The following is a 14,259-nucleotide window of genomic DNA, read 5'->3' as shown; positions in this document are numbered from 1 at the left end:
TTAAGGTTAAATATTCAATAAATTGTTCCACTGTATTGGAATAGGTGTACAGTATATTGTAATTTTCAGAAGTCTATATAACAGGGTTGTAACCCTGCCCCTCTTTAGGTTGGCCTGTGCTGCCTGCAATACCATAATAAATAACTTGTACTTCAATGAAAGACTGTACATCTGATTACCAATATTTAAAAAGTCTATGGAAAAATTTCCTTTTCTAATCACCTGTGATTTTCTGCAATAATAATTTGGTATCAATAGCTGATTCAATTACTTATTCAACCACACTCTCAATAATTCTATTTACTTTTGTTTCCTTTGATTATTTTAAAAATACCATAGTAATAATAGGCAAAATTTCATAATTGAGATTACATTTTAAAGAATTAGCTTAATTTCTGAGGCATTGCTTGCCTAGATTACATATTAATAAATCGGATGCTAGTTTTATACTTCAGCAGATATTCCATTTGATCCATGTGTTATTAAATTATATTCAGTGCTTGTAACTATTTCTCAGTTGTAAATATGCCCATTTCTGAATGTGTATATTCTAGGAACACCTGAAGGAAATATACGTTCCTTTTTTATATAACTAGCTTCGAGTTCAAACTGATTAATCTTTCAGCTCTCTTGCTTTACTTTTTGGCTGTCTCCTGCCTCATTATGGCTATGAAGGGACTTCTTCCTCACTTTATGTATTCAATACTGAGAATCCTTGAAGGAAATCTTTTCCTCTTTATCTCTTTCTACATACTGCATTTTATTCCTTCTGTCTTTTTCATAGCCTGTAGATGGGAATAAGAGATATCAGACAATGTGTTCTGATAAACTTTTGACAGGCAAACAACTACTTGAAAAATGAAGTTTCATCTGTGCTTCTGCTTGCCTGGTGATAAGGAACTATAGCAGTGGTGGGCTTCAAAAAGTGGTGGGTTACTACTGGTTCTGTGGGCGTGGTTGGTGGATGTCATTTGGCTTGGTGGGTGTGGCTTGGTGGGCGTGGCAGGGAAGGATACTGTAAAATCTTCATTCCCTCCCACTCCAGGGAAAAGTTACTACACAATCCCCATTTCCTCCCGATCACCTGAGATTCAGGAGGCAAAGACTATAAGGTGGCAGGGCCAGTCCGAAATGCTATTTACCGATATTCTGAACTACTCAAAATTTCCTCTGCCGGTTCTCCAGAACTGGTCAGAATCTGCTGAAACCCACCTATGAACTATAGATGAACTTATTAAAGGGGTAAATTGGCTCCACTGTAAATCCTGATAGCAATAGCTATAGCACTTATATACTTTAGTGGTTTAGAGAGTCAGCATATTACCCAATCTTAGTTCTCATTCTATCGACATTGGAAGGATGGAAGGCTGTGTCAACCTTGAGATGGTGAGACTTGAACTGCCTAACTGCAGGCAGCGGGTAGTCAGCAGGAGTAGCCTGCAGTACTGAATTCTAACCACTTCACCACTAAGGCTCTTAAGCTAAAAGATGTCCTACATTTGAGCAGGCTCATCTTTCTTCTTCATTTTCTGTATCACTTCAAATAACATGTTTTCTTTTTTCACTAAAATGACTGAATCAGTTAACCCACAAAGTAAAATCTTGTCCTAACTTCTTAGCAACTAATCTTAGTATTAACTAGAAGCTAGCGCCGTTTAATTAACTAGAAGGGGCACCGTTAAAATAATGCATAAATGCCAATAAATGAATAATTTGAATTGTTGGTCAGGTTTTTATTACAATCTATGACACAACTCAAAAATATTATGTCGGGGTACACTACTTATTATAATGTAGTAACATATTTGTTAATGACATCAGCATAGTGTTTATAACAGAAATAGAATCCGGAACATCTGCAAAATCCATTTCAATATCTCTTCTCATTTCCTGCTCAGTTGAATTGACAGTAACCTGAGATAAAGTTGCAATCTTAATTCTGGAAAGATAGCTTGGTTTAAATTCTTATCCAGGATGTAAAAAAAAAACCCTTGGTAAATGGGGAAAATATCCAATTTAGGATGGCTAAAAATAAATGTCTGTGAAACAGAATCTTGCAATTATTAAAATAACTACTACAAACTAAACATTTACAGGAATATAAAAGCTACCTGGAAAGACTAAAATACATATAATAAACAAAATAATACAATAATTGAAATCCAAGATGATTCTAAAAAGAAAAAGAATTATATGCCCAAAACATTTAGGGGAAAGTATGTTAGATAATTAGCATTATTTTGTAAACATTTTATTCCATTAATAGTAGAGAACACGAATAAAATTCTAACATAGAATTCATTATAACAAACAAAAAAGAGTGGATAATTAAGCATTAAACATTGCTTTTTCAGTACATTATCAGTACTGCTAATAAGTCTAATGATGTAGAACCCATGCTACTAATTGAAGACTAAAATCATTATACTATTGTGAAATATTCTACCGTATTTCATTTACAATTCTGATACCACAGATAAATATCCACTTTTCAAACGGTGCAAAAACAGTTACTGGATTGGATTCAAATCTGCTAGTTTCCCTGTGAATAGAAAATGTCAGAATTCCTAGAGAGACAGTTCATTAGACAATGTTATTAGGATGATGTTACTATCAATTCCTTCTTCCCTTCCTGGTACCCAATCTCCACTCTCCCTTTACAACATCTTTCATGGCTAGTGTGTGAAGGAAAAAATTGGTAAAAATGTCATATCACTCTATCAAACATCATTAAGCAATGCCCATGATTCATCCCACTGTAATTAAATTCTATGTAAGCAGAATGGAATAAGCAGGTTTGTAACTTGATAAATATTTCTAATGCACAAATAAAACACATTCAATCTTTTTCTCAGTGGAGTATTGCTACACTGCATTATTCACAATATAGATTTCAAACATAAATGTAGAAGATGACTGGACAGAACCCAAAAGTGGGGTCAAATGTTTCATCAGTTTGGAATACTTATGCAGCCACAAGAGGACCAAGTCCCCTGTGAATTCCACTGACTCTTATCTCATTTGCCTTGACCGTTAGTATATCAAATTCTTGTGTATAGGTAACATGTAATAAATCTTGAGTGCTTTGAATTCAACTTCTGTTCTTTGCTTACTTGTGCCCAACAATAAAATTTCATTCAAATTATCTTATAATAATAATGGTAAGTACATGGTAGTTAACATAAACTTTCTTCCTGATATGCCCCATTGAAATTTATGAATTATTAAAAAGCAAATTCATAGGATTTTTCTTTTTTTTAAAAGTCTCAGGATATTTCAATATTTATACCTTTCCTTAAAGTAGTGGTTTTTACCAAATATCATTCCACATTCATGGCATTCATATTAGTTCTTCATGCAATGAACATTCATTAACAAGTACGATTTTCAAAGGTAGATGAAATGAGAGACTAATCAGAAATATAAAAATGGTTCACATTATGAAATGTAAAAAGATGTTAGTTTCCTAGAATTATTTTCTTAGCATAGAAAGATGCAAGCAAGGATCCAACTTATAGAATAGAATGCACACAGATTGAGGTATTGGTCAAAATATAATTTATTAATATTATAGGATCTTGTAAAAAATGGCAACACATTGCTGTGCAAATGAGAATGTGCACTAATAACACAATGAATTTAATCCAAACCACAATAAATGCATCAGGCACAGAATAATCTCCCATGAGCACTGATTTATTTCCTCCTTTCTCTCTAATTAATCAAAGAATTAGAAATCTGCTGCTGACATGACTTGGCAAAAGAAATATGTCAGACAATAAGAACTTGTTCTCCTTTTGTTCTCGATAAAAAAGATCCTTCTTTTACATAGCATTATAGGAGATTATTATTTCCACTTTAAGCAAAAGTAAATTTGAAGTCTTTATGGATTACACTGAATCATTGGAAAGCTAACATTAGATCTCAGTTTATTTCCTGCATATTCCTGATTCAATTGATATACTGTACTACATTTATCTATATATCTATATCTGTCTCCCTCCCTCTTTCCCTCCCTCCCTCTCTCTCTCTCTCTTGCCCTAAGGTGAAGATTGGATATTCTGAAATCCTGTTTCTCCCAAAATAAGACATCCCCTGATAATAAGCCCAATCAGGCTTTTGAGTGTATGTCAATAAGGCCGAATGCGTATTTCAGGGTTCAAAAAAAAAAGTCAGGTTCTTATTTTAGGGGAAACATGGTAAAAATGGATGAATAAAAGATAAGGGAGTAACTTTTGAAAATATGTCTTAAAGAAGCAGTTACTTTACTTTTGGGAGGTAGATTTAAATTAGTTAGTGACTCCATAAATCATTTTTCACATGGCTCAGCTAGAACTTTAAAGGCAATATCTGATGCTTACAGTTAGGGAAAGCAGCTCCTTTTGCAGAAAATTTATTTTTCTCACTCTTACCCTTCCTCCTGATTAGTTCTATCGATTTTTAAAAAAATCTTTTGTTAATGGCAAAATAAACAATGAATGAAATAACAATGGAATACTAATTTTTGTAAAGCTATCAGTTACAAATTGTCTCTTATTCTCAAGAAGTGTATATCACTAGTATTATAAGATCAATTAACTGTATCTATGCATCAGAAAAATGTTTTTTTTTTTTGGAAAGTATAATAAATCAATGTGCATCTATGATACTATAAAGACTACCATATTTTTTGGAGTATAAGACGCGCCTTTTTGCCCCTCGCCCAAGAGGATGGAAATGTTGGTGTGTCTTATACACCAAATACAGCCATTTTTAGTCTCCCAAAGCCCTGCCCCCATGTCCAATTTTTGTGAAAAATGGGCCTGTTTTTTGCTAAAAATTGGCTGCACGGTGGGTTTGGGACACTTGAAGAGTACTCTTTGGAGGGTCAGGGAGGCAAAAACATCCCCAGTTTTGCAAAAAATGGGTAGAAAATGGGGCATTTTTGCTTCCCGGACCCCACCCCCAGGAGTGCTCTGCAGGCTTTTCAAGCCTTCTACATGCCCTGGTTTTGCAAAAACCGGGTGAAAATGGGCCTTTTTTTTTTTTTTTTTGCAAAAATGGAGGCATTTTTACCTTTTAATTATCCCATCTAACAGAGGATGAATTTGACAAAGCTGTCAGAGTTGAAGTTTATAAAAAGTGTACATGGTTGTAAAAAGTGTACATGGTTGTAAAAAGTATTTTTAGATCTTTTTAACATTTATATTTTATTGAGTTCTACTAACCAATCTAGTTAAAATTTTAATTTATATTGCTAGTGCATGTATGACATGCCGTACACTAAATAAATAAATAATAACATTTCCTTCAAGGTTGCCCCATTTTTAAAAAAATGCATGCATTCTGCCCTTTGTGTCTGATTTACCATAGATACAGCAGATCAGATACTTCAAAAGGGGGGGGGGAGAACATACCAGTGGCAATTATAAACCTTGTAGATTTTTTAAAAAAATATTGTAAATATGATCCAACCATTCCCATTTCCACTTTTAAATTTTTAAAAAACCCAAAATTCAGAGAGACTAATATTAGCATGGTAAAAACCAATTTTCATCAAAGTTCATTTTAGAACAATGAAATAAGTGTAATGGTTATAAAATACACCCCAATCATTTAAATCCTTGCAGACTGAGAACTACAGAAGAATGGAAAATTAGCACCTTTTATGTTATATTAATGTGAACATGTAAAATGAAATTGATGGATCTCCATTGGAGAGAGTCTTAAAAGAGGAAATATTCAGGCCTTGCAAATGCAAGCATTTTTTTCAGAAAACACCTTGAAATGCTGAAAATAAAAATCACAATAGAACATGCACGTGTATGCAAATATATGCACCAGACCATGACCATGTTATGTATTAATTTAATTTAAGGTAGAGTAGGTAGAGAAATAATCTCAGCACGTCTTCTATCTTAAAGCAGGCATTTAGAAATATTCAATCATAATAGGATTATCCTTTACTGAGATAATCAGACAGACATATTCAAGAGCTGTGCCCATAGACTAGTGATGGCGAACCTTCTTTCGCTCAGGTGCCAAAAGGGTACTCACGCATGCGAGTGTGAGCATGTGTGCCCACACTCATAATGCAATGCCCTTCCCCTGCACATGCGCACAACCCACTGCACTGCCCCCCCTCCCTGGGCATGCCCACAGGCGTTACTAAAGCCTCCGGATTTCTGGTAGGCCCACAGGACCATTTTTCGCCATCCACGGGGTTTAGGAGACTTTCCTGAAGCCTGGAGTGCAAAAATGGCTGAAAAAAAGCCCAAAAATCAGTTGGCTAGCACACTGGACATAAAGCAGTGCCTCGCATGCCCTCAGATATGGTTCCGCGTGCCACCTGTGACACCCGTGCCATAGGTTCGCCATCACTGCCATAGACGATAATAGAGAAATATGTGCTTATGAAGATAGTTTTAGTAAACATTGACTTCAGAGTGAGTGAATAACATAAAATCAGTAATAATAGATACCTTCAGTCAGAACGACATAAAATCAGTATTAATAAAGTGATACCTTCAGCCAGTGGATCAAGTGTGTGAATCATAAGTTGGAAAATGCTGTTCCTCATTAGACTATTGTGCAGAGATGCTGAACTTCCACCTCTTTGGAGACATGGTTTAATCTAAAGAAAGAGGGGGGGGGAGGAAGATTTCTGAGCATAGAATATGGGAAAAATGCTCCTAAATAGAACATATTAAATGGCAGAAAGAAGGAGACAAGAGACATTTCTTTCCAACACATACTGCAGTAGATTCTGTTTCTATACCTCACTTGCAACCTTAATTGGAAAAATAGGATTTCCTTTTCATGAAGTCAATTAAAATGTGGACAGGTAATGAACAACAGTACCACAGTATTAGAACGGCTACATATCATCTAATAAATGTTGTGATGAATATTAGTTAAATGCTGTGATGTACTTCATCATTGATATACAGTAATACCCATGGATGTAGTATAAATGCAATAGCTGTCTACATCATAATTGTATTTCTATAATTATGTCTCTAGAAAATAAAATACATTCTGGGAGTCTATTTCCCATTCACTTATTCAAACAATTTTTCAGAGATTGGGCAAATACCTATAGTTTTCTTTCCTATAGTTTTTCAGAAGTGGTTCGCCATTGCTTCCTTCTTCCACGCCTCAGGCTTTCATCACAGTGATGAACTACCAAAATTTTTACTACCACACTGTGGGCGTGGCTTATGCATTTTCTTTCAACATCTTTCAGTGCAAATTGTGTACTCTGGGGGTGGAGCTCCAAATTTTGCTATCGGAACTGCGTTCCTGACCGTTCCTGTAGGAGCCCATCACTGCATACACACAAACATTGCCGCTTTAAAGATTGTCCATTTTACTTCAAGGCTAAAGGAAGGTTGACAATATCAAAGGAATGCAAAGGAAGCTGGGGCTTGCCTTCAGAGTTAGCTTTAAATTGGGAATGAGTAGAAAAAACATCCAAAGCAAATCCTAAAATCAAATCATGGATGTCCATCTCTCTAGAAGTTCAAGCTTTCTCTCACACACATCAAATGCCAGAGGTCAGCCATTGTTTCGAACCAAAAGAGCACTGCTTTTAAATAAGACCACAGCCAGTTGCTTCTAATAAATACACCCTTGCTTGGTGAGGATCCTAACAGACCTTCCTTAGTCTGCATTTGTCTATTCAACATTGAATGGGGCTGCAAGAAGGCAGTAGGTAATCTTCATTTGACTTCTCCAACTGCTCAGGTGGGTGTCTGTGTTTGATCAGCTCCATGTGATTCCTGGTCTTATGTCTCCTAAGCAGGGGTGAGCTTCAAAATTTTTAGCAAGAGGTTCTCTGCCCGGTTGCTGGGTGGGTGTGGTCATGGTGGGTGTGGACTAGTCAGCCTCCTGATCCATGGCGGGGGGAGCGTTTTTGCTTTCCCCGAGTTATGGAGACTTTCTTCGAGCTTCCAGGAGGGCAAAAACAGCCCCCTCAGGTGCCGGAAGCTCTTCCTGAACTTATGGTAGGGCCATTTTTTGCCCTCCTTGAGCCTCTGTACATGCCCTGCACTTACCTGCATCCAAAACAGATCCGTGGGGCAATGGTGGGTTCCTACCAGTACGGTCCAGAGCGCCGCACTTGTAGGAATCTACTAATGATACAATTTTTGGCAATTTTTTTCTGGTGTCTCTGTGTCAGAAGCCCACCGCCTACCCACGTCTTAATGCAAATCTTTATTCTTCATCTGAAGCACAGCTGAGAAGCTCCTTCTCAGGAGATGCCAGAAAAAAATCATCGAAAATTGTGTCATCAATGGGGTCTTACCGGTGCAGTGCTCTGAACCACACCGGTAGGAACCCACCACTGGCGTGGGGATTCCGGAGTAGGGTGGGCTGAGCCAGCCAGGAATGGGATTTCTTGGGGGGGGGGTCTCTAAACTGCACAAAATTTTAGCTAGAGGTTCTCCCGAACCCCTGCGAACCCCTGCAGCGGCGCACCCCTGCTCCTAAGGTTGAGGCACAGCTGGAGCAATTTCCTCTGAATCTGAGTTCTAAGCCTGGGCTATGACACTTTCTTAGGCTGAGAGAATGTGTCTACCCCAAGGTCACCCAGCTGGCTTTGTAGCTAAGGCAGGGGTAAAACACACAGTCACCCAGTTTATAGCCTGATGCAGCAGAAAACCAGTGTATTTGCACACAGTCTTTATTTTTTCCCAATCTCATTTTGTATGGACCAAGGTTATCTGGACCTTAAATTTCCCTTGGTTGTTTTGCTTTCAAAACATTATCTGCATCTTTTGTAAAAGAATTTGAAGCAAATTGTGTTTCCTGAGTTCCAGACTTTAAGGAGCCAGGATTAAATAACTATTAAGCCACAATTCACTTTAAATATATATATGTATAAATCAGCAGAATAGCAGCCAAAGATTCATTTATTTAGCCAACTAAAATTGAGGGGGAAGTTTGCTGGTTTTGACTCAGAACTCAGAAGACTGATGAATAACGGAAGGTTTATCTAGTGTGAAAATGAAAATGTTGAAAATATTGAAAATCCTGTTGCTAAGTACTGTATTTCTGATCGGTTCCCTGCCCCCCCCCCCCCGATTTCAGCAACTGAGTAGTTAATGCATGAACTCACTTCCTGACTCTGTAGTATCATCACCAATCCCACAAAACTTTACCCTTGCTTAGACTATCCATTGTTGACTTCACCTGATTCCTAAGAGGGGCATGCATAAGTACACCATGTGCCTACCGTCCCTGTCCTAATGTTTCTCTATTATAAGTATCAATATAATGTATATAAACATTGTTATATCTTTGTATACTTACCAATACGCACTTGACAAAATATAATAAGCAAACAAACAAACAAAGAAGTAAAACTTAATATTTCCCAAGAATATGAGGCTACCAGATTTGGTCTGCAAACCTCTCACAATACTAGACACAGTATCAACAGTACACACCTTCAAAATTCTAGGTTCTATCATATCTCAAGACCTAAAATGGTCACCTAACATCAAAAACATCATCAAAAATCTACAACAAAGAATGTTCTTTCTGCGCCAACTCAGGAAGCTCAAACTGCCCAAGGAGCTGCTGATACAGTTCTACAGAGGAATCATTGAGTCTGTCATCTGCACCTCTATAACTGTCTGGTTTGGTTCTGCAACCCAACAAGAGTGACACAGACTTCAGAGGATAATCAGAACTGTAGAAAAAACAATAGCTGCCAATCTGCCTTCCATTGCGGATCTGTATACTGCACAAGTCAAAAAGAGGTCTGTGAAAATATTTACTGACCCCTCATATCCTGGACATAAACTGTTTCAACTCCTACCTCAAAATGTCACTACAGAGCATTGCACATCAAGACAACTAGACACAAGAACAGTTTTCCCCCGAACGCCATCACTCTACTAAACAAATAAATCATTCAACACTGTCAAACTTTTTACTAAATCTGCACTTCTATTCCACTTGTTTTTCTCATCATTCCTATCATCCTTTTCCTCCCACTTAGGACAGTATGACTGTAACTTGTTGCTTGTATCCTAAGATTTTTATTAACATCGATTGTTTCTTCATTGCTTATTTGATCTCTATGACAATCATTAAATGATTTTTGACAAATCTATATTTTCTTTTATGTGCACTGAGAGCATATGCACTAAGACAAATTCCTTGTGTGTCCAATCACACTTGGCCAATAAAGAATTCTATTCTATTCTATTCTATTCCATTCCATTCTATTCCATTCCAAATATATATGCCAAACCTCAATTACTACTTTTTAAATGTAAAAGTCTTATTTCTATACAACATTCATTCTTTCATAAAAATTTCAAATGCAGTAAACCCAACCCTCCTCTTTCTTTTACATCTATTTAACACTTGAGTGATTTCCCCTTGCCATATAAATGCAGGTATGTCTTTTTGTCACTGTTTAAATTGTACATCTGTTGACAAAATTGATTAAACTTTTTTATCACAGAAATTTCCCCCAATAGTTGCAAGTTAATTTCCCCCTTCTTAACGTCGATTTCAGTCCATGTTGTATCATATTTTTTAATCACATATAATACACATCTATCATAGTAATAGCCAATAATTTTACTTATTTGATCTTGTAAGATTTTTAAAAATATCTTTGTTGTCTGGTAAATCTTGAAATCTGCTAATGTAACATTAATTTTTCCATTAATGCTATGACTAATCATATCATCCACAAATGCTGTTATGTTTGTTTTTTAACCTTAACACCCATAATTCTCTAATCTTGTCATGTCTCTATTCAATATCTCAAGAACCAAAATAAACAGAAGTAGAAACAGTGGATATTCTTGTTTTATCTCTTTTTGAATCTCCTAAGATTTTGTTAGTTCTCCATTAACAATTATTTGTGCCTTCTGAGAAGCGTAAGTCAACATTATCCATTTAATAAAATTATGTCCAAGATTCATGTGTTCCAGAACTAAAAAGAAACAAATTCAAATTGTGAAAGCCTTTTTCTACATCCAAGAATATAAATGCAGCTTGCTTTTCATTATGTTGCTCCAAGTATTTCAGAATATTCAAAACATTTCTTTTATTACCTCAGAATTTCTTTTTTAAATAAAAACTTGCTTTGAACTTCTTGAATAAAATGCAGTAAAATTATTTTAAAACTTTTGTCCAAAATCATAGAAAACAATTTCTATAATTATTCAATAAAGACACTGGTAGTTTCTTATTTAAATCAAATCTTGTCCCTCTTTCGATATAGGTTATATTAGTCTCTTTTAACTATCAGATATCTTTTTATTCTGCAAAATAATATTAGTCATTTGTTATAATGCTCATCTTCAGAGATGATAATTCATCAAATTAAGCTTTTAAAGTGGCACAGAGAGCTGGAAATAAAAGAAAGAAAATTTGAATTTCCAAATAAACTGGAGAAGTGTTTGGTATACAAGTTGTAAAAATTTTAAAAAAGAAAGTGATATTAATCTTAATAAAAGGGAATACTGTAATAACAGATAATGTTAATATATGCGAAAAGTGTTTCATCAGTATTATACTACTTTATAAAAAGGTCAAGAGGATCACACAACTGATCTCTAAAGGAGATGAGAGATACTGTCTTCTTTGCACATTTCTGCTTGAAATAGCAAAAATTATTTCTATTCAGCACTTGACCTGCAATACTTCAGAGGACAAATGCTCTTCTATTTCAATGTTTCCAAAGAAGAGTATTTCTTCAGAAGCTGAGCTGGTTCTTGACAAGTATATGTAAAATGTTCTACCTCCAACACAGGATTTTTCAAGTGGCTGAGCTCTATGAGGACAGGGACTACCGGTAGTAATCATCTTAGTATATAAACGTTTTGTGGGGTCTTTAGTGCTTCTGAGATTGTTCATTTGCTTGCAGACATATCATTATCCAACCAAGTAACATAATCAACGCAAGTAAGTTCTGCAAGAGTAATGGCCTGCAATGCAGCACAATTGGAAAGTGGTAGGAGAATTGCTATTGTTAAAGACAAGTTGGAAGGCACCTTGGAAGTAGTTAGTCAAACCATGTGCTCAAGCAGGAGATCATATGCCATTTCAGACAAGTGGCTGTCCAGTCTCTTCTTAAAAGCCTCTAGTGATGGAGTACCCACAACTTCTAAAGGCGAGCTGTTCCATTGATTAAATGTTCTCACTGTTAGGAAGTTTCTCCTTAATTCCAGATTGCTTCTCTCCTTGATTACTTTCCATCCATTGTTTCTTGTCTTCTACACTGGTGTTTTGGAAAATAGGTTGACTCCTTCTTTGTGGCAGCCCCTCAAATTTGAAACACTGCTATCATGACATTCCTAGTCCTTCTTTTCATTAAACTAGAGACACCCAATCCTTATAACTGTATATTTTAGCCAGAGGACTAGCTTCTTCCTTGATAATTGATTAGGATATTAATTTCTGCTTGTTTGTCTAGTATTAAAATCTCTGCTTATCTGGGTGTTGGTCTTTTGTAGTTTTTTATTGTCTCTTTTGAATGTGTAAATATGGATGTGTAAATATGGTTGACCTATTGATGGCTCATTTGTCTGAAAACAAGTTTCCAGAAATTCGGTAGCTTTTTTAAAAAGCTTGATCCAGGGTGCTTACAGTTTCTCAGCTGACATTATAGTTGAGTCTGTCCATGAGTTGTGAGATTTAGAAGTTTACATTGTGTCTTATGACTGCTAGTAGATGTCCATGGATGCCCATCTGTCTGTCCTAAGTAGTGGCTACATTCCTTACACTGCATGCTATAGGTGACTCCTGTTTTTTCTCATGGGATCAACACTCTCAGGATTCATAGTAAAAACTGTAATGCAACATCTAGACACTATAGTAATCCCACACATACAATCAAAAATTGAGAACTACCAAGGGAAAAAACTACTCCCCATCAACACTAGTAGGGCAAGCTACTGTATATAAACAGGGAACAAACCCCACACTCATAGTTTCTGTTCTGTCTGGGCCCGGCAATGGTCAGAAATAAACAACCACAATATGCTGTTCAAAAGCTGATCTTAGACAAAATATATTGGTAAAACGAAACATGCAATTCACTAGTTAATTTCTAAGGATTTTCAGGCTGGCTGCCTTCTCTCTAATTAACTGGAGATAAGAACTCCCAAGCTGCGAGGCAGAGGGCTATAAAACATAGTTCATGTAGTATTTCTGTCAGCTTGGACAACTCACAGTTTCAATAAAACTCTGCAAAGCATAACACAGGCATGAAGAAAGAGAATTGGAGTTCAGAAAGTCCTCTCAAGTCCGATTCTCTGCTGTCCATGATGGGAGCGTTGTTTGCCACGCCCCCTTCCCCTTAGAAAAACCCTTATATATTGGCAAGGCGTGGCCAAGTGTCCCATAGATCTATTAATGCCAAGAAACCCTCTTTTTAAGATATTCCTGTCTAGACCACATTCTCCTGATTCTTGCATCTAACAGGGGATCCTCGTCCTCTAATCTCCCCTCATCCTCTGACTCACTAAGTCCCATAACTGGGGGTGCTACAGTCTCTGATGGTTCCCCAGTCTCTAACTCCCCTTCACTCTCACTCTTGGACTTAGATAGCAAGAACACTGGCCTGTGATGCCAGTACTCATCTGTCTCTTGATCCTCAAAATCCGAGACCAGCTGAACCGGACGTGGACCACTCACAACAGTTACCTAGTCAGATAATGAGAAGTCTGCAAGCAAACAACCAAGTTCAGAGATCACCAAGAAGTCCACAGTTCAGCTCTGAGCTACATAGTATATATTCTCTTCTGGTTTCCCTGTAAAGTGGCAGAATAGGACAAGATACAGGAAGAGGGGATCTAGTCTTAGTTTAGAATGGGAAAGCAATTACAAAACAAATTGTACTTCAACAGAAGATGGCAGTAAAGGGAACCTTTGGGTAAAAACTTATGTTCTGCAAAAGCTTGTCCCATCGTATTAAGTAGCCTGCCAGGTTTTAGATGAAGACAGTTTGACTTGGAGCCTATGTGCTCCACTCTAATCTTTAGTAATAACAAGAAACCCTAAGCAAATAAATTTTTTATTGAGTTTAATTACAAAGAAGTAAATAATTTACTATCTCTACTGAAGAAGCAGTAAATAACAAACATGGTCATTAAAGTAATAAAATATAAACCCATTTCACTTTAAAGCAACACTTGCACAAACAAGACATTTCTGTATTATTTTCCATTATTTTAACACATGCATTCAAATTTTCACATATGTCATCAAATAGCACTTTGGTAAAATAGCAGTTCACTGTAAAAGACT

General features: G+C 36.4%; 1 protein-coding gene across 1 annotated transcript in view; it reads right to left on the bottom strand.

Moving 5' to 3' along the window:
• Window positions 1-14,259, bottom strand: part of SLC24A2 (solute carrier family 24 member 2) — a 76,138-nt gene that overhangs the window by 34,868 nt on the left and 27,011 nt on the right. The window contains exon 3 of the mRNA XM_070736257.1: window positions 6,505-6,613. Within this exon, the coding sequence (XP_070592358.1) occupies window positions 6,505-6,613 (109 nt within the window). The remainder of the gene's footprint in view (window positions 1-6,504; window positions 6,614-14,259) is intronic.

Source organism: Erythrolamprus reginae, chromosome 2 (genome assembly GCF_031021105.1).
Source record: "Erythrolamprus reginae isolate rEryReg1 chromosome 2, rEryReg1.hap1, whole genome shotgun sequence".
In the NCBI taxonomy this organism is placed as follows: domain Eukaryota; kingdom Metazoa; phylum Chordata; class Lepidosauria; order Squamata; family Dipsadidae; genus Erythrolamprus; species Erythrolamprus reginae.
The sequence above is the reverse complement of the archived record's forward strand: the minus strand, read 5'-3'. Positions and strand labels throughout refer to the sequence as shown.